This window comes from Malaclemys terrapin, chromosome 7, assembly GCF_027887155.1.
Source record: "Malaclemys terrapin pileata isolate rMalTer1 chromosome 7, rMalTer1.hap1, whole genome shotgun sequence".
Lineage (NCBI taxonomy): Eukaryota > Metazoa > Chordata > Testudines > Emydidae > Malaclemys > Malaclemys terrapin.
In genome coordinates this window covers 54,567,465-54,590,553 of record NC_071511.1, presented here as the reverse complement: position 1 = coordinate 54,590,553, position 23,089 = coordinate 54,567,465, and the positions used below count along the sequence as shown (strand labels likewise).

The 23,089-nt window shown below is 45.5% G+C and overlaps 1 protein-coding gene across 1 annotated transcript; it reads right to left on the bottom strand.

Moving 5' to 3' along the window:
* Positions 1-9,574: 9,574 nt before the first annotated feature.
* On the bottom strand, positions 9,575-22,699 carry EIF3F (eukaryotic translation initiation factor 3 subunit F). The gene is made up of 8 exons (XM_054034786.1): positions 22,387-22,699; positions 21,998-22,068; positions 21,367-21,446; positions 20,065-20,202; positions 17,796-17,887; positions 15,299-15,435; positions 14,484-14,597; positions 9,575-10,033 (listed from the first exon to the last, which is right to left on the bottom strand). The coding sequence occupies exons 1-8, from the start codon at positions 22,682-22,684 to the stop codon at positions 9,956-9,958; spliced, it is 1,008 nt and encodes a 335-aa protein (XP_053890761.1). The 5' UTR covers positions 22,685-22,699; the 3' UTR covers positions 9,575-9,955.
* Between the last annotated feature and the right edge of the window lie 390 nt (positions 22,700-23,089).

Sequence of the window (23,089 nt, the reverse complement as noted above, 5' to 3'; positions counted from 1 at the left end):
AGCAGGCTGGGGGTTGGGATGCAGGGTCTGGCCAGGAGTTAGGGTGCAGGACGGGGCTCAGGGTTGGGGTGTGGAGTGCTTACCTCCCATTTGGTGTGAGGGGTGCAGGTGGAAATGTGGGTGGTGGCAGTGCAGGAGCTCCCATTTGGTGCTCAGGGTGGGGGTGGAGATGTGTGGGGGTGCAGGAGTCAGGGAGTGCAGGGGGCTGGGGGTGTGGGCTTGGGGTGTGGGGGTGCTCCCAGCCCCATGCCCCACCTCAGACCCCTGCAGGGTCACCCAGAGGAATCAGAGGGCCTGGGGCAAAGCAATTTCGGGGGCCCCTTCCATAAAAGAAAGATGCAATACTATAGATTACTATATTCTCGTGGGGCCCCTGTGAGGCCCGGGGCAAATTGCCCCACTTGCCCCCCCCTCTGGGCAGCCGTGGCCCCCTGCCCTGAGTGGCTCACACCAGGGGGTTGGGGGGGGAGGTATGTGCAGGGCCCGGCCTTTGCTCTGCCCTGATTCCACCTCATTCCCCAAGGCCCCGCCCCCACTTCTTCTCCACCTCCTCCCCCCAGTGCGCTGTGTCCCCACCCCTACCCCTACCCCCAGAGCGACCTGAGCACTGGGAAACAGCCGTTCGGTGGTGGGGGAAGCACAGAGAGGGAGGGGGAGGGGGAGGGGCAGGGGCGGGAACGCGGCATGCTCAGGGAAGGAGGTGGGGGAAGGGGGAGCTTGGCTGCTGGTGGGGGCAGAGCCTGCAGCAGGAGCCCCAAGAGCCCGCAGGACCAAGCTTCTGCACCAGCCCTGGGGTGCCCTGTCATTGAGGGGCTCCGTGCCAGGGCACCCTGTGTTAGGGTGACCAGACAGCAAATGTGAAAAATCGGGACGGGAGTGGGGGGTAATAGGAACCTATATAAGAAAAAGACCCCAAAATTGGGACTGTCCCTATAAAAGCAGGACATCTGGTCACCCTACCCTGTGTTTTACTGTAAATCGACCTCTGACTACAGTAGAATAGAGTACAGAAAAGTAATAAACATCAGTTCTCTCGAGACAGAATTTGCATGGCCCTATGCACACTGCAGCACATTTCTGCTGTAGAAGCTTTGAGCAGCTAGAAAGTGCTGGAGTTTCATTACCACCCCCTAGCCTGCAATTAAAAACACACACATTATCCTTGTTATATATTAAAGATCCCCAGCAATTGCTAATTCTGATAAATCAGTACAGACCATCTTTAGTGTGAACACAAAGCAATGCCAGAGTCTTTTTTTCAGTTTCCCCGTGCACTGGCTCTAAAAGAGGTTCACAAGCAGTCTTGTACTTCAAGGATTTAAAGCAGCAGACACAGTAGCACCTGCACCTTTGCTGCCTTGCTAAATGGCAGATCGCCAAGAGTTATCATGCACAGACTCCACAGAGACAATAGGGCTAACAAACGCTTTTAATATTGATTTGTACAGAAAGGGCTGCTTCAATCACAAGCTGTTGCTTTGGCAAAGGTTGACTCATTGGAATATATGCCTGGGAGGAACCTGGTCACAGGCCGCCAGAAGGTGGAATATTTTACACACACCTTCAACTCTCTGCCAAGCACACAGTATACCCCAGGGGGAATAGATTGTTACATACAGTTGATACTAGATATGACAATGAGTTCTCATTTCAACATGGTTAAATACCTGCAGGAGAACAGGTGCTCACTGTCATGTGTTCAGAGAATCTTCATGTCAACACAGTAGCCAGAAAGATCAGCTCTGACCAAGACAGAATTTATGAGACTAGCAGTTCAAATATTGACAGCCCATCTCTGGGTACATCTAGATTACAAAAAAATAATGTGGCAGCGAGTCTTAGGGTATGTCTACACTGCAATTACAACAGGAAGCTGACTTGTGCCTGCTGTCTCGGGCTAAGGGGCTGTTTAATTGCAGTGTAGATGTTCGGGCTTGGGCTGCAGCCTGAGCTCTGGCACCCTCCCACTATGCAGGGTCTTAGACCCTGGGCTCCCGCCCAAGCCCAAATGTCTATACCCTTAAACAGCCCCTTTGCCTGAGTCAGCTGCATAGACCAGTCCCAGGTGTCTAATTGCAGTTTAGACATACCCTCAGAGCCCAGGTCAATTGACTTGGACTCATAGGGCTAACACTACAGGGCTAAAAATAACAATGTAGACTTTCCTGCTCAAGCTCTGAGACTCACTCCGCTCACTGGGATTCAGAATCCAGGCTCCAGCCCAAATCCTGCTATTTTTAGGCCCATAGCATGACCCCATTTCAGCTAACCTGGACCCTGACTGACTTCCTGCTGAGGTGAAAGTGGATGTGTGTATGTATGTGAAAAGTCTACTGTTCCCTGTGGAATGAATGATCTTAAAGTCCATTAAAAAACATGTTTAGAGAACTTTCTGGGTACCCAAGTGAAGCAGTCAGTTACAGCTGTCCATGCACCCTTAATAGGACCTTCAAAGGAGAAAAAGGGCTCAATACTCTTTTTTTTTTTTTTTAAGACATACACCTCATCTATTGTGAAAGATTCTGAAGGGATGGGAGAACTAGAGTTATGACATTACAAAAACCAAGAGAATAAAGGTTGAGCATTTAAAGGAAGGGCTTAGCTTCGACAATTTAAAGCTGTTTCTTGTTAACCCTTATTTATCATAGAATATCGGGGTTGGAAGGGATCTTAAAAGGTCTAGTCTAACCCCCTGTTCAAAGCAGGACCAATCTCCAGACAGATTTTTGCCCCCAATCTCTAAATAGCCCCTTCAAGGATTGAATTTACAACCCTGGATTTAGCAAACCAAGGCTCAAACCACTGAGCTATCCCTCCCACATTTAGGCATTGTTGTATTTGCATTTGGATCAAAAGATACCTTTGTTAAACGAAAATACTTACCTGAGCTACTGGCACAGCCAGGGAAGTCCAAGACCCTACATTCCTAGTGTTTCCAAGGTTTGCAGGTAGGGAGGTTGTTTGTTTTAAAACAAGCAGAATTTTTTTAAAGGGAGAGTGTGATGCACTATACCTCAAAGTAGCACCCTGGAACCCCCATATTCACCACTATCATATAATTATGTGTTTTGTACAAAGTATGCCATGTAAGGTATAATTTTAAAAGTCTTGATTTGTTGAACATTAATATCCTCTTGGATTGTATGTGCTATCATTGTATGTGGAGTTATGAAGCATTGCTATATGTGTTACTGAAATATGTTGTGAGGTTGGGAGACACCCACAGTCAACCTTTCAATTGCAGCAAAGGACCAGCCAGTTATGTGCTGATGGTCCATTAAAGGGAATCCACTCTCCCACTGGCCATTCCAAAAACTTCTCAGAAAGCGCACACATAGGCAATGGAGACTGCTTGACTAATGGGGGCTGCCTGACCCCCCAAGTCACAGGAAGGATCTTCACAGCTGGAAGAAAATATGAGAGGCAGTGATGTCATCACTTGGCCTCTTCTCCTCCCCCCCCCCCTTTTCCCCCAACTCAAAGACAAAGACTTTGAAATGGGGAAGGGTGGTCCCAGGTTGGAAATGGAGTCCAGTCTGTAACCTGCTTATACCATCTGTCAGGTGAGACACTCGTTTGATTCAAATCCTGCTTAGGTTGTAGAACTTAGACATCAAATTTATTTTTGTTTCGTAAATAACCAACTCTGATCTCTATGGCTGCTATTTATAATGACTACAGAAAAATAGATTTGAAGTGAATAAACCTGTTTAGGTTTTGGCTGAAGTGCTTGGGAAATCTCAGCTCAGTTTACAAAGGCTATTACATGTCCATTCCACACTGAGGGAGTGGTGAATTACTTAATGAACTTAAACTGGCCAGGCTTTTGACCAATGTAAGACAGTACAGTTCTGACAAGCTAGGGGAAATTGGCTGATGGTTCATGAATGGCTGGGAGATCATTCATGTAACACAGTTGCAGGCAGAACTGCAGGGTCTCAATACGTGGATGAGAGGATAGTGTAGGGAGGAGGGGGTTAGGTTTATTAGGAACTGGGGAAACTTTTGGGAAAGGGTGAGGGCCATCTAAACCAAAATAGAACCAGATTGCTGGCACTTAGAACAGTTTTTAAAACTATGACCTTTTTAATTTTAAGGGCTGAGGAAAGCTGACAGGTATGAAGGAACACATGCTTCAGACAGAGACATTCCTTGGAGGAGGATCTATTAATGGAGATTCTCTATGTCCTAGTAAGGAGGAGAGGATAGACGACGATAAAATACAGGTAGGGATCTGATGAGAAAACAGTCAACTGAAAAAGAGTCCCATCATGTAATTGCAGATAGCTAAAAAGTGACAACTTTTTAAAGTGCTTATATACAAAAAGCTAGAATTCTAAATAATAAGATGCATACTGATATAATATGCATCACAGAAACTTGGTGGAATGAGGATGAAAAATGGGAAACAGTAATACCAAGCTATATTTAGGGGGGAAGGGATAGCTCAGTGGTTTGAGCATTGGCCTGCTAAACCCAGGGTTGTAAGTTCAGTCCTTGAGGGAGCAATTTGGGGATTTAGTCAGGGAGTGGTCGTGCTTTGAGCAGGGGGTTGGACTAGATGACCTCCTGAGGTCCCTTCCAACTCTGATATTCTATGTCTATGTTCCCAGGTCACCTTCAACAGGAAGATATCATCCAGAATGAACTCATTCTGTGGAAAATGTGGGGACAGTGTTCAGTACAGGGGGCCCCTGCAGCTGTTAGCTCTCCCCGAGGCACAGAACCCCAGAGGACAGTATGGCTGTAAAACAATCAGTCCCCCTTGCCCCTGTGCTTACTCACCATTTTGGGACTCCTATGGGTTATGTGCGCTCACTTTGGGACAGTTTTTTTCCTGCTATTATGTAGACTGTGCTGGTCTTTAAGTACGGCCAAATCTTTGCTCTGTCTGGTGTGAACAATGCTGCCTCTGTTAAGTGTTGCATTTTGGCTTTACAGATGCAACTGTGAGATCCCAGCCCTCCTTGTTATCAACAGCTGAAAGTCTCCAAAGAATCAGGAAGCGGCCACGTAGAAGCAAAGACAACATGCTGCACAGAGTAATGCAGCAGTCCCTTAATGAAAAAAAAAAAAAAAAAAATCAAAAAGCGCAGGAATGGCAGGAGAGTGAAAGGAGGGTCCGCTAGCAGAATGCGGCTCGCCAGCACTAAAGCATGGAACGGCTGCTATAGCATCATAGAGCGCCAAGCGGACTCAATACAGGCGCTCGTAGTAGGTGGAACACTTTGTCCGCCCCCACCCCCCGCAGCCCTTGTCCCAAAACTTTTGCTTGTGCCCCCATGTCACCTCCAACCCACTTTCCCAACATCCAGGTTCTTATCGGCACTAGCTGCCTCCAACACCTGTAGCTTCACCACCCAGCCCTGCAAACTACAACTCTTACCCGCTGCACTCAACCCCCATCACCATGCATTTTAGCCAGCCTGAAGTGCAGCACTCATTGCACAGCACTCCAGCCAGGAAGGCTGAGTATAACAGGACATATGCAAATCTGATTGTACCATTCCCCACCCTCTTGCCCTCTGTTTCCCAAGCAGTTGTGTTTTACAATAAATGAATTTTTTGGCTTTGAAAACATTTTTTATTATTGCATTAAGTAAGAGATACCTTAGCCCAGGAAAGCAACAGGCACTGCAAGTCAGTATCATATGTAGCAAACAGATTCCTACTAACATTGGAACCACTGCACTTCACTTCCATGCAGCATCAAACATTACTGGTGACTTTCTGCCTCAAATCACTGCCTCAAGGCATCCCTGATCCTTATAGCCCCATGCAGGGCCCCTCGAATAGCCCTACTCTCTGGCTGTTCAAATTCAGCCTCCAGGCGTTGAACCTCCGAGGTCCATGCCTGAGTGAACCTTTCACCCTTCCCTTCACAAATGTTATGGAGGGTACAGCATGTGGATATAACCGTGGGGATGTTGTCATCGGCCAGGTCCAGCTTCCCATACAGATAGCGTTAGCGGCCCTTTAAACAGCCAAAAGCACACTCCACAGTCATTCTGCACCAACTCAGGCTGTTGCTGAACCGCTCCTTGCTGCTGTAAAGGCTCCCTGTGTAGGGTTTCATGAGCCACGGCATTAAAGGATAAGCAGGGTCTCCAAGGATCATACTGGGCATTTCAACTTCCAGTCTGGGAAGAAAGGCCTGGCTTGCAGCTTCCTGAACAGACCAGTGTTCCGAAAGATTTGTGCATCATACACCTTTCCGGGCCAGCCTGCATTAATGTCAATGAAATGCCCACAGTGATCCACAGGCGCCTGGAGAACCATAGAGAAATACCCCTTCCAATTTATGTACTCTGAGGCTAGGTAGGCTGGTGCCAGAATTGGAATATGCGTCCTATCTATCGCCCCTCCGCAGTTAGGGAAACCATTTGTGCAAAGCCAGCCACAATGTCATGCACGTTACCCAGAGTCACAGTTCTTCTGAGCAGGATGCAATTAATGGCCCTGAAAATTTGCATCAACACGATTCCAATGGTTGACTTTCCCACTCCAAAATGGTTAATCAATCGGTAGCCGTCTGGAGTTGCCAGCTTCCAGATTGCAATAGCCACCCGCAGGCAGCTCTCAATCTTGTGTCCTTGAGCTGAAGGGTGGGGGCGAGCTCAGCACTCAGTCCCATGAAAGCTGCTTTTCTCATGCGAAAGTTGTGCAGCCACTGCTAGTCATCCCAGACTTGCATGACTATGTGATCCCACCACTCAGTTCTGGTTTCCCGAGCCCAAAAGCTGTGTTCCACTGCAGTGAGCATGTCCGTGAATGCCACAAGCAATCTCACGTTGTAAGTGTTACGCGAGTCGACATCGGACTCCTCACTGTTAGTTTGAAGCTTAAGGAGTAACTCAACTGCCATTCGTGATATGCTGGCAAGACCCATCAGCATGTTCCTCAGCAGTTCAGGATCCATTCCCGCAGACCGAAAGGGAAGACAGAGCACACAGTAAAATATTGAAAGATGGCACCAAATGTGGACGGAATCACAGGGATTGCTGGGATGCGAAGCCACGCATCACGAGGCGTTGGGACAGGACCCAGAATGCCCCGCCCCTCCCTCCTGCCCCTTCCTACAAGCCAGAGCGCCAGAATGGGAAGAGGTGCTCTGTGGTATAGCTGCCCATGGTGCACCGCTCCCAACGCCGCTGCAAGTGCTGTAAATGTGGCCATGCCAGTGCGCTTGCAGCTGACAGTGTGAACACACTGCAGCGCTTTCCCTACTGTGCTCTGAGGGCTGGTTTAACTCACAGTGCTCTACATCTGCAAGTGTAGCCATGCCCTAAGTTTTGTTTGAAGAAATTTCAACTGTCCAGACATCTAAGAACGTGTTCTGCACATTTTACAAGTTCTGCAAGAAGTACCACCTCTCTTCTGCTTCCTAGGAGTTGTGTAACTTTTCTTCCAAGATGCATAGTGAAGGAGGCAAAAGTCTAAATATTATCACATTTGCAGTAATGCATGATTTTATTTGAACAGAAGGTGCACTGCCACACAAAAGGTGCCATTCTGAAATTGGTTAGAAAATATGGACAGAAAATCCATCACTGGAAAACCCAAGGAGTAGAGTTTAGGAAAAAGTTACCCAGTAACCTATAAAAAAAGCCAAGATGGATATAAGCATGAATGGAACTGCTGGAAAATTAATTTTCCATCTCTACTTAATAATATGGCACTAAGTTCTATGGCCAACTGACCCCATACATTACTTGGGCTCTCTTCTCTGGGAACTCCACTCAGCAATACAGCCCCTCACTGGTAAGGGTCTCTTCTCTCTGTACTACGTGAATACAGCCCACAAAGCCAGTTGCTTTTATTAGCCAATCCTACATCCAGTTTTAAGGTGTCTATTACCATGCCAAAATTTTAAAGTGCTTGTATGCTGTAGTCACCTCAAACAGTGTAACTCATGTCTTACCTTTTCATTCTGAGAACGCTGCATTTTAATTTTGCTGTGGATAGTACTCCATTTATGAAACTGTATTGATTTTAGTTATTTCAACCTGTAAAGCACTATCAGGGAAATCAAGATTATTTCAGCATTGTTATCTCACAGTGAACTGCAAAAAAAGAAAAAAATTGCCCTTGTCCTTTTTTTTGCGTCTTTATGATGATTAAGAAAGGTTAAAAGGTTCCTCCCCTCTCCCCTAGCTTGTTTTCTTACATTAGAAATTCAGGTCATCTTGGGAGACTATGTTGATTGGAGAACTAGTAAAACAGTGACATCACAAGAGCTAAACGTGTGTACATTGAGCACACAAGAGGGAAAATAGATTTTTGTTCAGACTTGTACAACTTGGCTTTCGTTTTAACAACATTTAACTTCAGTTTGGAATAAGGAAGCCTTTGTTACAGATTCAATATTCATCCATTTTATGCTTTCAATTAAGATGTTCGAGCACAATAAAAATCCTGGAGACCAGTCAGCAATCCTCTATCAACACAATGACCTTCTACAGGCCTTTGTCAAGTATACAGAAGTAGAGAGGACAAGCCCAGTTTAAAAATTATTTGCAGGCCACCTTAAAGAGCCAAATTTGTAATTTGCATCCCATTTCAGAATTTATATCTGACAAATTAACACAGATGGAGTCAATGCAACACTAGCTTCAATGTTCCTCTTGAACTACATTTACAGTCTAATGCAATAAAATGACAAAATGTATTTTCTGGCAGGAGCTCATTAGACAAGCCATCCTCAGCACAGCTAAACAGCCTCACAGAGGAAACATTATTGGTTGACCCTGGAGAAAGGTCAGGTTTGCAATCAGATGCAAATCAGAGAGCATTATAGTTCCTCCAACTGAAAGTCTGCTGGGCATTGAAATAGAATTTCTAGGAAACATGAGAAGTTTCCAATCTACAGAATCTAGTCAGCATTATAGTCTTAGGACTCACAAAAGGAAGAAGCCCATGCAATGCTCCTCTTGCTCATTTTAACTTCAAAAATTCATACTGGAGTCTTCTTTGAATCACATCTGGTGTGCTAATTTTTTACAAATGACCAGGCAAGAAAGGCACCCTAGCAGATACATTTGCTCAATGACAGGTCTGACTTCAGAACTTTTCAGCTGTCAGTTCAGTTACCAGTAGCACTTCTCACTTCATTTCAATTCCCAATGCCTACTTTGTTTCTGAACACCTTATTCTATCACCCTGCATTCTTCCCCAAATGCACAGCAGCAGTGAGGTTCAATAGACAGCTGACTCACAGCTGATTGTACCACTCCTGCTCACATTCTGGTGCCAGGGAAGAGCTACTGTAAGGAAACAGTGAACAGTATCTAGCACAATGGGGTCTTGGTCCATGATGAGGGCTCCCAGGCACCATAGTAATAGAAACAATAGACAAAGGATGATCGTTCTGAAGACCTGTAACGAAGAGTGTTTTCCCTGACCAACTGCCTTCTGGTAACCATGAAGGCACAAATGCAGAACTGAAGGAAAGTAGAGTGATTGACCCCATAGGGACTCTATAGAACTTGGTGCACTCCTATGTGTTCTACAATTTCCTCTTCTGAGATTTTTTTTTTTTTTTTTTTTTTTTAAAAGAAGACACTACAACCACATATTGAGGAAGAAGACACCTATGGATGCCAAGGCGCTCTTATCAGTGGAATGGAACTTTTATTTAGAATCAATAATCCTCACAATACAATGGAGTTGTGTTTGTCATATAAATGGGTAACCTGGGACAGCAGCTCATGAGCCCTAAAGAGTAGTCATCAATTCAATTTTCAATAATGGGCCCACACCCAGTTTTGATTCAATATCTGAACCACAGTGGAAGGTTTTTTTGGGGCAGAGGTGGGAATCAGAGGGATATGGGAGAATACTGAATCATTTAGGCAATTACATTAATGTCCAACTAAATTCAGTAGCAGAACAGACTGTAGGGAGAGTAGCTCTGCTGTATCTTCAGGCTCTCAAGTGAGAGAAGGCAGGGAGTCCATCATAAGCTCAGAAGTTTTTCGTTGAGAGCAATCTGTGACTGAGTGAGATTTGCCAAGTAGGTCACCATCAGCAGGTCCTGAGAAAAAGAAATGGACAGCAGTTAGACTGATTAAGAGAATCAAAGAGAAAAGAGAAGGTGGTGATGTCAGATAGATGTGAATTTGTGTCATTAAAGCAATTTACAAAAACAGTGCAGTTGCCAAGCACTGTTGGCTTCACAACTTAGTTTCCACTTCACTCACCAATTCAGGATACCTTGCATTCCTATAATACTCTGAATTTACAGTGCTTTTTTATCTATAGTGTTCCGAGCATTGCAAGCATTATCCCCATTTCACAGATGAAGAGAAGGCATATAGTGGTTAAGTGACTTGGACAAAGTCACACAAGTCACTGAGAATCAGGAATATAAATCCATATATCCTGATTCCCAATCCAAGTCAGAAGTAGCAACTTTCATCTTAAGAATCCCAAACCACCTTACACAGAAGTGATTCTCTTTATCCAGCAATGCATTGAAGCAGTTGTTTAAATAGCACACACCACCACTACACAGGGCATTAGGACAAGATGTGAATGCTCCAGTCAATCAAAACTGCAGGGGGAAATGAAGGGAGACCATGTAACTACCAGTATTTCATTTTAGCTAGAACACGGGGGTCAACAACTCTATCCTTAGGGAAAGTGATCGGGGCCTTTGTTGGTATAGCACCTTCAGCAGCCCTGCACCCCTCCAAGGCAATGCTTGGGGGAATACTGGATCAAAACAACTCTGAGGAAATGCTCCTACTGAATCAACACCACCACCTTCTGCAGCAACTAGCTGATCCCTGGATGCCTCCCATCCAGCTACTGAACTAGCCTGATCCTGCTTATAACACTTGCCACTTTTACAGAGGGTCTTAAAGTGCCTTACAGACATTACACTTACGAGTTGGTGTTCTAATTTATAGGTGGGCAAACTGAGGAATAGAAATTGTGACTCTCTCCACTTATCACGGGAAGATGAGCTGGGAACAGAACCTGGGCTCAGTCCCGTGCTCTAAGCAATGGATCCACTCAGCTTAGCTTGTTAGAGCTGACGGGCTCAAAACAAAGTGGTACTAATGCAGGTTTATCATGGGCAACGTACACATCACAGAAATAGTCCCTTAAAAAAATATCTGAAGCCTAAGGTTACTAGACAAAAATATTAGGCATCTCACCTTTTATCCCAGTTGCCAGTTATCTTTGAAGTCCAGACTGCAGTAAGATCTGGCTATTTACACAGTTGTCCTAAATATTTCATGTCTCAAAACAATCTAATAGCTTTCAGGTTATTCACATAATTCCTAGCAAGTTTAAGAAGGATTCCTTTGCCTTTAATTATTGAAAAGGCTGCCTTGAGAAGTTCCCTCATCTCTCCCAGGTAGCTTTGCCCTCCTATTTCCAATTTTTGGTTACTAGTTAAAAACAGTTTCTCTAGTCACCAGCCTGGTTTTGCCTTTTTCGGCCCTCTCTCTTTATGAGCCTCATTCCCTCAGCCTAACCTGACAAGTTACTAAGAATCCTTGTTCACATCAGACACTCAGTCATGAAGAATGTGATTGTCGGAGACTGGGAAAGGACCACATCTTCCACGATGTAGACAGAAATGCCATTCTCTCTAGATGGATAGAAATTCCACACTTGAATAATAAAGAGTACAGCAGCAGGAATATACTACCAACCACCTGAGTAGAATGGTGTAGGTGACTGAAATGCTTGGAGATTAGAAACACTATGAAGACAGAAAACCCAATAATAATGGGGATTTCAACTCTCCCCATATTGACTGGATGTGTCATCTCAGGATGGGATGCAAAGATAAAATTTCTAGACACCATTAGTGACTGCTTCTTGGAGCAGCTAGTCCTGGAACCCACAAGGGGAGAGGCAATTCTTGATTTAGTCCTAAGTGGAGAACAGGGTCTGGTCCAGGAGGTGAATACAACTAAACCTTTCAGCAATAGCGACCATAATGTAATTAAATTTAACATCCCTGTAGGGGGAAAAAATTCCAAAGAAACCCACTGTGGTAGCATTTAACTTCAAAAAGAGGAACTAAACAAAAATGAGAAAGCTAGTTAAACAGAAGTCAAAATGAACAGTAACAAGACAAATGCCTGCAAGTTGCATAGGAACTATTTAAGAATATAAATAGATGCTCAAACTAAATGTATACCCCAAATAAAAAACACAGTAAGAGGACCAAAAAATGTCACAATGGCTTAATAAGAGTGCAAAAGAGGCTGTTAGAGACAAAAAGACATCCTCTAAAAAATGAAAATCAAATCCTACTGAGGAAAATAGGAAGGGGCATAAACTCCGGCAAGTCAAGTGTAAAAGGATAATATGGCAGACCAAAAAAGAATTTGAAAAGCAACTAGCAAAAGAAACAGGAAGCCTGCTAAACAATCAGTGGGCTACTGGACAATTGAGGGGCTAAAGGATCAATCAAGGAAGACAAAGTCCATTGCGGAGAAGCTAAATGAATTCTTTGCATCGGTCTTCACTGCAGAAGATGTAAAGGAGATTCCCACACGAGCCATTCTTTTTAGGGGACAAATCTGATGAACTGTCCCAGATGGATGTGTCAAAGGTGGTTTTGGAACAAAGTAATACATTAAACAGTGATAAGTCACCAGGACCAGATGGTATTCACCCAAGAGTTCTGAAGAAACTCAAATATGAAATTACTGAATTACTAACTGTGGTATGTAACCTATTGCTTCAATCAGCCTCTGTACCAGATGAGTGGAGGACAACTAATGTAATGCTGATTTTTAGAAAAGGCTCCATAGGTGATCCTGAAAGTTACAGGCCAGTAAGCCTAACTTTAGTACCAGGCAAATTGGTTGAAATTATAGTAAAAGCATAATTATAAGACACACAGATGAACACAATATGTTGGAGAAAAGAGTCAACACTGCTTTTGTAAAGGGAAACCATGCTTCACCAATCTATTAGAATTCATTGAGGGTGTCAACAAACACATGGACGTGGGTGATCCAGTCGATACAGTGTACTTGTACTATCAGAAAGCCATTGACATGGTTCCTCACCAAAGGCTGTTAAGTAAGAGAAAGTTCTCTCAGATCAGTAACTCATTAAAAGACAGGAAACAAAGGGTAGGAATAAATGGTCAGTTTTCATTGAATATAGGTGACTAACAGGGTCCCTGAAGGTTCTGTACCGGGACAAGTGCTATTCAACGGATTCATAAGTGTTCTGGAAGGAGGGGGGGGGGGGAGGGGGAACAGTGAGGTGGCAAACTTTGCTGACAATACAGAATTACTCAAGATAGTTAAGTCCAAAGCTGACTGTGAAGAGTTACAAAGGGATCTCACAAAACTGGGTGACTGGGCAACAAAATGGCAGATGAAATTCAACGTTGATAAGTGCAAAGTAATGTACACTGGAAAACAATCCCAACTGTACATACAAAGTGATGGGATCTAAATGGATAGTTCTCTTAAAATGTCCACTCAACGTGCAACAGCAGTCAAAAAAGGCGAACAGAATGTTGGGAATCATTAAGAAATGGATAGATAAGACGACAGAAAATATCAATTTTCCTCTATATAAATCAATGATACGCCCACATCTTGAATACTGCATGCAGGTCTGGTTGCCCCATCTCAAAAAAGGTATTGGAATTGGAAAAGGTTCAGAAAAGGACAACCAATTATTAGGGTTATGGAACGGCTACCATATGAGGAGGGATTAATAAGATGGGGACTTTTCATCTTGGAAAAGAGATGACTAAGGGGGGATATGATAGAGGTCTATAAAATCATGACTGGTGTGAAGTAAATAAGGAAGTGTTATTTACTCCTCATAATACAAGAACTAGGGGTCACCAAAGGAAATTAATAAGCAGCAGGTTTAAAACAAACAAAAGGAAGTATTTTTTCACATAATGCTCAGTCAACCTGTGGAACTCCTTACCAGAGGATGTTGTGAAAGCCAAGAATATAACTGGGTTCAAAAAAAGAACTAGATAAGTTCATGGAGGATAGGTCCATCAATGGCTTTAGCTGGGATGGGCAGGGATGGTGTCCCTAGCCTCTGTTTGCCAGAAGCTGGGAATGAGTGACAGGGGATGGATCACTTGATGATTACCTGTTCTGTTCATTCCCTCTGGGGTACCTGGCATTGGCCACTATCGGAAGACAGGATACTGCGCTAGATGGACCTTTGGTCTGACCCAGTATGGCTGTTCTTATGAAAGCTTGGTTAATGCTTCCTACTGTTATTCAGTGTTTGGGGGGGGGGTACTGGCAGATCTGAATAGCTCCCTTCATATATATTTTTAATTTCAGTAACATTTGTTAATTGTGAAGCCAGGCTAACAAATGGGAAAAGGGGCAGACACCTCTCTCGTCTCGCATAACCCAGGGACAGGTAAACAATAGATTTGCTGTGGATCTCAGAGAGATTCCTCATGAGGAGAAAGATTTCCAGTATTCATGAAACACCCAGAAGAACTGAGTAACAGGACTCACGTTAATATTGCTGTTCAGCATTGTCTCAAAGTCCTCCGGTGAAATCTTTGGCACCTGGTTAATAAGATCCATCAGGAAGCGCCCAACAGTGTTGTCAGCAGCCACTTTACCGGACTAACCATAAAAATAAAGACATTTTACAATGAGCAAGATACAACAAACTTACTGCACAGAACAGGAAGAGCTGAGACATACAAATGCAGGGAAAGCTCTCACCCTCTCCTGTATGAACTGGATTAGATTCATAGATTGTGTGTGATCTGGTCTGAACTTCCCCCAAATAATTCCTAGAGCAGATCTTTTATACAATCTTGATTTAAAAATTGTTAGTGATGGAGAATCCATTATGACCCGTGGTAAACTGTTCCAATGGTTACTCACTGTTAAAAATGTGTGCCTTATTTCTGGTCTGATTTGTCTAGCTTCAACTTCCAGCTGTTGGATTGTGTTACAGCTCTCTTGGCTAAATGGAAGAGCCCATTATTAAATGTTTGTTCCAATGTAGGTATTTATAGATTAATCAAATCACCCCCAGGACTTAAGCAGCTCAATTTATTTAGCTTAACGAAGGGAAGGTTATCACTACAAGGCATGTTTTCTAATCCTTTAATCATTCTCATGGCTCTTCTCTAAAGATTCTCCAATTTATCAACATCTTTCTTGAATTGTAGGCACCAGAACTGGACACAGTATTCCAACAGTGCCAAATACAGATGTAAAATAACCCTCTACTCCTATTCAAGATTTCCCTGCTAATGCATCCCAGAATCACATTAGCTCCTTTGGCCACAGCATCACACAGACATTAGCCTTACCAGCACATCCTCTGCATACTGAAGCACTGTGCTCAGGGTATCCTGGATCCGGGCTGACGCTGTCCCCACCTGCTGCAAGTCACTGGATAAGCCAATCACTCGACTGGGACTCAAACAGGTTTTCATGATGAGATCAACTGTGAGGAGAGAGATGCTGAGAAACTGGCTGGCACAAGGTCAGCTTCAACCACCAACCACTCCCCAGAGATTTCTAGGATGACATCTGCTTCAGCAAAACAGGAAATGCTTTTCCAGTGCTGCCTTTACTACCAATGTAATGTGGCATTTCCACAGGGATATATATTACTTCTGCGCCACTGTGCAATGCAGATTTTTGCAGAAAGTAGTGCTTTTTGTGCAGAATTTCCTTTCCCCACCAGAGATGGACTGCAGTGCTGCTGACCATGACTAGGGGCTACTGGAAATGGCAGAGCACAGCTTGCACATAGAAGATACTGTCAGGGGGATGGGGAGGGAGCTACAGGGATCCAGGCAACTACAGTTCCCAGCATGCTCTGAGGGAAGGAGGCAGTGGTGTGCACGAAACTCCACACAAACCTGGCACTGAGCATCAAGCTCTCTCCCTGTCTGGATCCCTGGGCTCTGAGGGGTAGGGAGGTTGGCGTCTGGGCATGGGGGGGGGGAAGGAAGAAGAGGAGAGAGACAGATGACATGGCTGGTTTATCAGGGGGGTAGGGGATTCAGATGTATTGGCTTGTGGCAGGCACACGGCTGGGTTCTGGGAGGGAAAGGCTGTGGGTGTCCATCCCCCCAGCTGGGCTGTAGGGAAGAAGGGGCAGAGAAACAGGAACTCGGCTGTCATAGGGTTATTTTTATTATTATTAAACTCTCTACTCCTAAGGGAATTTGTGTGTCTATGTTGTCAGACATACTTGCTGACAGGTATTTTTAAATAAATCACCAAAATAATTAAAACTGGTGTGATTATGTAGTGTTCTTTTTGACAAAATTTGCAGAATTTTAAAATACTGTGCACAGAATTTTTATTTTTTTGGCACAGAATTCCCCCAGTAGTAATATATTAGCTACATGGGGGAGCAACGGAGGACACAGGCACATGTTCCATTGACCTTAATGGAGAATGCAGGTGCTCAAAACATCTAAGAATCAGAGCACTTTAATGCCTAAACACGAAACTGTAGGCACCCAAGCTTGAAAGTTTTGGCCTCCATCCTGAGAAGCATCAGATTACTATTTGGTCTGAAAAAGAATGAGGGATTCCAGACATTTTGCTCAGCCTTTTCCCAGGTCCAAGCAATGACAATACTGCCCTCCTGGCACCTAGTACAGTTACAGCCTCACTGTGCAATTCATACACTCCAAGAAGTCCCAATGACGTCTTCAGCATGTCCCTGACTCATTTTCACATCCAGTAATCAGAAATTTGTAAGCTGGCCTCATGATATATGCGGTCTCACTTCAGTAGGGGACACTAATAATCTGAAATTGAGTTCCTAAGAGTTAATAGCAATGCCCCTTTTTTTGTGGTTTTACAATCACGTTTTCCAGTTCTGTATGTTTCTCTCTCCCAGGTTGCTGGGAGAGACTCTCACAAATTGGAAACTGACTATACCAGTGGTCCCCAAACTTTTTACACTGCATGCCCCCTTACCTCTGTCCGTGCCCCCGACCCCCATCGCTGGGCTAAGGGGACTGGCAGCCAGGGCTAAGGGGCTGGCAATGGAGCTGGGTGGTGCTCCGTCCTCACCCACCAGGGGAGCTGGCCTGGGCCCCCCCAAACATTCCTCTGCATCCCACAGTTTGGGGACCTCTGGACTACACAGAGTGCTGTCAAATAGATGGAATGTATGAAATAATTCTCCAAACTCGGATATACAATCTCAGGAATTCCCTGTTGTCTCATGTCAATTCTGATTGAAACAGAAGTCACATAAAACATGCCAAGTACTAGGCATGTATGTAATCAAGGCTGACGGCCTTCTGAAAGAAAAGACCACTGCTGACCCGAGGATGAGAGCCCCCAGTGTCTTTAATGTTAGGAACAGACATCTTTGCCTTTATCGCTCCCATTTTGTCTATAATTTCTTTGCTTCTTTACAGTGGTTTTGTGGCCTGACCTTTTGATACTTGGTTGTTTCTCTTCTCCACCCTCACAGATCCCATTTTCTAATCCATTCACAATCCTCTATTGTACCCCACAGCTCAACGCTCTGCATTCACTCCACAACTCCTACATCTGTGCCACTCTGCCCCCAAAATGCTGGGCCACTTCAACTTTCACCAATCCCCAGAACTCTGACAGCACCATTTCATCAGCACTAAACAACAACAAGAAATCCTCTAATATGGGGAGCAGGGAAACAAAGAGGATGAGGCACTGAGCACCAAGGCAAAGACTTCTGTAAGCAGTTCTCAGATACGCAAGCTAGGGATGCAGATTCCCGTGATCCCCAGACACGCAAATCAAGCGCCCAAATATCTGGTTAGGACCAACAAGAAGAACAAGCCAGCTTACCTCCTATCCGCTCAGTATCATAGTAAACATACTTCACTGTCAGAGGTGTGAACATCACCCCCATGGTCTTACCAGGGACCCCCATTGGAGCACTAGAAAAGACAAGATTTACATAACATAGCATAAGTAATAGCCAACACAGATGCGTCAACAAGTAATGCCAAACCAATTTCACTTCCTTCTTTGACAGGGTTACTGGCCTACTGGGTATGGGGGCAGCAGTAGACATGGTATGACATTCCCATAAAGAATATAGGGAAATGTGGTCTAGATGAAATGACTATCAAATGAGCGCACAACTGGTTGATAATTGCTCTTTGATTATGGCTTTTCAATGATTCACTGTCAAACTGGAAGTGCATGTCTAGTGGGGTCCCGCAGGGGTCAGTCCTGGCCTAGTACTACATAGTATTTTCATTCATGACTTGGATAATGAATTGGATACATATAAAATTTGCAAATGACATCAAACCGGGAGGGATTGCAAGCACTTTGGAAGACAAATAGAATTCAAGAAGATCTAGATAAATTGGACCATAATGAGTAAGATGAAAATCAATAAAGGCAAGTGTAAAGTACTTCACTTAGGAAGGAAAAATCAAACACACAAATACAAAATGGGAAACAACTGGCTAGACTGTACTGCAGAAAAGGATAGTGAAGCACAAACTGAATATGAGCCACCAATGTGATACAGTTGTGAAAAAGGCTAATATTCTAGGGTGTATTAACAGGAGCGTCGTATGCAAGACATGGGAGATAACTATTCTGCCATACCCTGCAATGGTGAAGCCTCAGCAGGAGTATTGCAGCCAGTTTTGGGTTTCACACTTTAAGAAAGAGATGGATAAATTGGAAAGTCCAGAGAAGAGCAACAAAAATGATCAAAGGTTTAGAAATCTTGACCTACAAGGAAAGGTTAAAAAACTGGGCATGATTAGTGCTGAGAAAAGACAACTCGGGGGAGAATCTGATAGGTCTTCAGATACGTTAAGGGCTGTGATCATTCTTCATATCCATTGAAGGTAGGACAAGTAGTAATGCGCTTAATCTGCAGCAAGGGAGAGTTAGATTAGAGATTAGGAGAAAATTTCTAACAACTGGGATAGTTAAGTATTGAATAGGCTTCCAAGGGAAGCTCTGGAATCCTCATAATTGGATGATCTAGGTCAAGGATTCTCAAACTTCATTGCACCCCGACCCCCTTCCGACAACAAAAAAACCCCACAAACCTAGGAAGCAGGACTGAAGCCTTAGCCTGCCGGAGCCCCGCCACCCTGACTGGGGGACAGGCAAAGTCCAAGTCCCACAGTCCTGGGCTGGGGGGGGCGGGAGGGTGAAGAGCCTAAAAGCCCAAGGACTTCAGCCCTGGGCAGCAGGGCTCAGATTACAGGCCCCTGCCCGGGGCTGAAGTCTTTGGGCTTCGGCCCTGAGGGAGTGTGGTGGCTCGAGCTTTAGCTTCGGCCCCTGGTGGCAGGGCTTGGGCCCTGGGTCTGAGCAAGTCTAAACACCAGCTCTGGCGACCCCATTAAAATGCGGTCCTAACCCACTTTGGGGTCCTGACCCACAGATTGAGAACCACTGATCTAGGTATACGTGGGCCTGCCTCAGTGCAAGGGGATGGACTAGAGGACATCTCAAGGTCCTTCCAGTCTTACATTTCTCTGCTCTTCAGACAAACCTATTAAAAGAAGGGGACAGTAACCCTTTATCTGGTTTGCCTTCCCTACACTGAAGCAGAAGAGACTGAGCAGGTTACTCATTCTCACCAAGAACTGCATTCACACTTCTGGGGAGCTGTAATGTAGTTACACAGTTGTTGGTCTAGAGAAATTCTAGAGATTCCCAGGGGTTCTCTTTAACACTCAAAACTTATTACACTTGTCCCATTTATATATATATAGTTTTCAATGGGGAAAGTCAAGCATTCAGATAATCTGCAATTTCCTTCTGAAGTGCCATTCATACTAACCATTCATCTGTGGAGGTCAAGCCATTCCTTTGTTAATTGTGGCAAGTACTAATACAATTGTATAGATGGGAAAACAGAATCTCAGAGATTAAATCACTTGAGCATGGCGCCACGGTCAAAGACAGCTGGGAATAGAATCGAGAGACCTGGTTCACAGCCTCTGTTCTAGCCAGTAGACAACATTGCCCTAATTAGGACAATCAAGTAACTAGATCCCTCCCTACCCTAGTCTGTCCCTTTTTGATAATCCCACTGCAGATCTTTCTTTCCAAAGCGTGATCCATCTCCCCAAAATACCTGACATAGGCTTTAATGCTCATGCGCCCATTCTGGAGACTGGTGTCCACAGTGAGGTGGATTGGATTGTGTGCTTCCCGGCTATAATACTCATGGATCAGGACAGAGTGCTCTGTAATGTCATGGCCCGTAGCATACCTTAGAAAACACAATATAAGAACATGAGACTTGGGCATCCAACACTTCACATTTCAGAAATACTGGGATATTTGCCATTGATCAGTGATGTGCCCACAACTCTGCTCTGAACACATGATCAATTTGTAGCAGGATGTGAAGGGGAAAAAGTTTGAGTACCATCTGCTCAGGACATCATTGCACTTTGCTATCAGATACATGAATTTAGATGCACTTATCATTAGGCTTTGAACTGCTCTCTGATTAAAAGTAATTCCAAGCACATTATAGGAAAATAAGCTCTTCGGTAAAGAGCTACAACCCAATTCCTCCATAAACTGACCATCAGAGCTAAAAATACAGGACTATATTAATCCAGCTGCTTTAATTGTCCTGCAGTTAATATCTTCAAAACATAATTAACTTAAATTCATTGCAGCTTGGACCTCACTGAGGTATATAAACTGTTAGCCTCCACAACAGCCTTCTGAAGAGAAGAGGAGTCAGGGTTTGCATTAATTTCTTCAGGAATAAAACAAAGCTGGTTCACAGAACCTCAGAAGAGACCTAATGAGGTTCTCTACACTCCACCCCTGAGAGGTCTACAAAGTGCAGTTCTCTACATCACTTCACCTGATTTTCCAACAATCTCTTGGGAGAAGACTCCAGCAGGACCGGCGCTTCCATTTAGGCAACCTAGGCGGTCTCCTAGGGCACCAGGATTTGGGGGGGTAGGAGGGAGCGGCAATTTGGCAGCAGGGGGTCCTTCTGCACGCCGGGTCTTTGGCGGCAATTCTGCGGCGGGTCCTTCACTCGCCCCGGGACCCACCGCCGAAGTGCCCCGAAGACCGGAAGCATGGAAGGACCCCCACCCCCCACCCCCGCAGAATTGCCGACGACGACCGGAAGCACGGAAGGACCCCTGCCTAGGGCACCAAAAACCCTGGCGCCACTCCTGGACTCCAGTATCAGAAAATATTGCCCCACTACATACACTTTATTCCCTTTTTTAAACAATATATCCCATTTCCTGAGGTTTATATTCTATATCCCCAGCTGTCATTTCAGCAAACTATGCTGCTTATTCAAAGTCTATAATGCAGTGTACCGTATTTCAAGGTGCATAATGGGGCCACATAACTGCTAAGCACAAGTCACATGTTTGCAGTAGGGAAGATGACTTACCACCCCAAAATGATTTCACTAGGGGAAACCTTCTTGTGCAGCTCATACATATTCTTGGCAAATTCCATATCGACAGCCACCTGAAAACCACAACAAAGCAGCATGAGGCAATCAATTGCAGGAGTGCTTAAATTCTAGCAGCAGATAGTGAAATGGAAGGTTCTTGTTGTCAATTAGACCTCAGAGAAGACCTTTCCCTTAGTAGTTACTAGCCCACTGCAAGCAGAACAAGTGCTTCATTGCCCTCCGTATACTAGGACAATGCGGAAGGATTTCACCAAAAGACCCTGCCAACATACATCATGTCTAGACTCTTCTAATCATAGACCTCACTCAAAGGGTAGTGAATTCTAGAGCCACATGCACTAACAAAGACTCAGACAGATCCAGGACTTCCAGAATACCAAAGGCAAAAGGTGAAACATGAAGGAAAGGAGTGCAAACATTAGTATGATGAGATTGTTCTCACTCATGCAGCTATCCTGATAGCCAAGTGAGCTAGCCCACTAATACTCAGCATCTTCCACCTGAGGACTTCAGAGTGTTTCACTGTCATGCCATTTAGTCTCCCAACTCTCCTCTGTGCTAGGATGGACACGCTCAGGGTACAGAGGCCGAGGCCATCACCCACCTCATCTTCAGACTCATTGTGTGGGACTGAGAAGCAATTGGTGACTTCCACGGAGAGCTTGTCCACAGTGCCTGCAGAGCAAAGAGTGAAACTGAGGGGAGATGTTGGGCAGACTCAAGCACCCCAGGCCCTACCCTGAGACGCCACCCAGGTGTGAAGCTCAGGCTCCCCTTACAGCGAGGGCCAAGGGGAGCGAGGGGGCCTTGACTAGCCAAGGGAAGGTTTCTGGAAACCGACACTTAGCCCCGCCATCGAACCCAGCAGGCCGGGGGAGAGCCAGGCCCCACTGACCCCGGGGGACCAGAGGCAGTGGGGACGGGGGAGAGCCGGGGACCGGAGACGGGGTGGAGGGGGAGGAGCCAGGCCCCGCTGATCCCGAGGGTTCTTACCTAGCAGGGTCCCGATAACCCGGGCCGCGCCCTCGTTGCGCCGCTCGAAGCTGTCCACGATGGAGGCCAGGATGACCGGGTGCAGCCGGACCACGCGGCCGCCGGGGAAGGGGCCAGGCAGCGCCGCGGGGACCGGCGGGCCCGGGACTGCTGTAGGGGGAGGCACAGGCGGCGCTGCACCTCCCGCTGGGGTCGCTGCCACTGGCGGTACGGCTGCTGGGCTTGGGGCTGCCGGGACAGGAGCAGGGACGGGGGATGGGGACGGGGACGGGGACGAGACCTGAGCTACCGCCGCCATTTTGCAAAGAAAGGAGCGAGACCACCCACGCCAGCAATAATAGGCTGAGCCAGGCACCTGTTACAAACCCTGCCTTCTCATTGGATGGAAGATGAGTCCAGCCCGCCTCCTTCGCCTCTTAACCAACCCGGAGAGAGCAGGGGAACACCGAGCTCGCGGAGTGGGTGTGGACGTATCTAGGTCACGTCATCATTGGCTGATATTGACTATAGTTCCCGCCCCTTGAGTGTCCGCAAGCTTTCCCATTGGCTAGAGGTGACCCACCACTTCAGCATCGCAAGCTCATCTATTGGCTTGGCGATGGCTGTACCTGGGAGGGGATAGGGCCACGGGTCTCTCCAGTTGGAGAGGGTGGGAGCAGCTTCCCTTGCTGCCCTCATCCCGCTGCTGTCATTGGCATGGTAC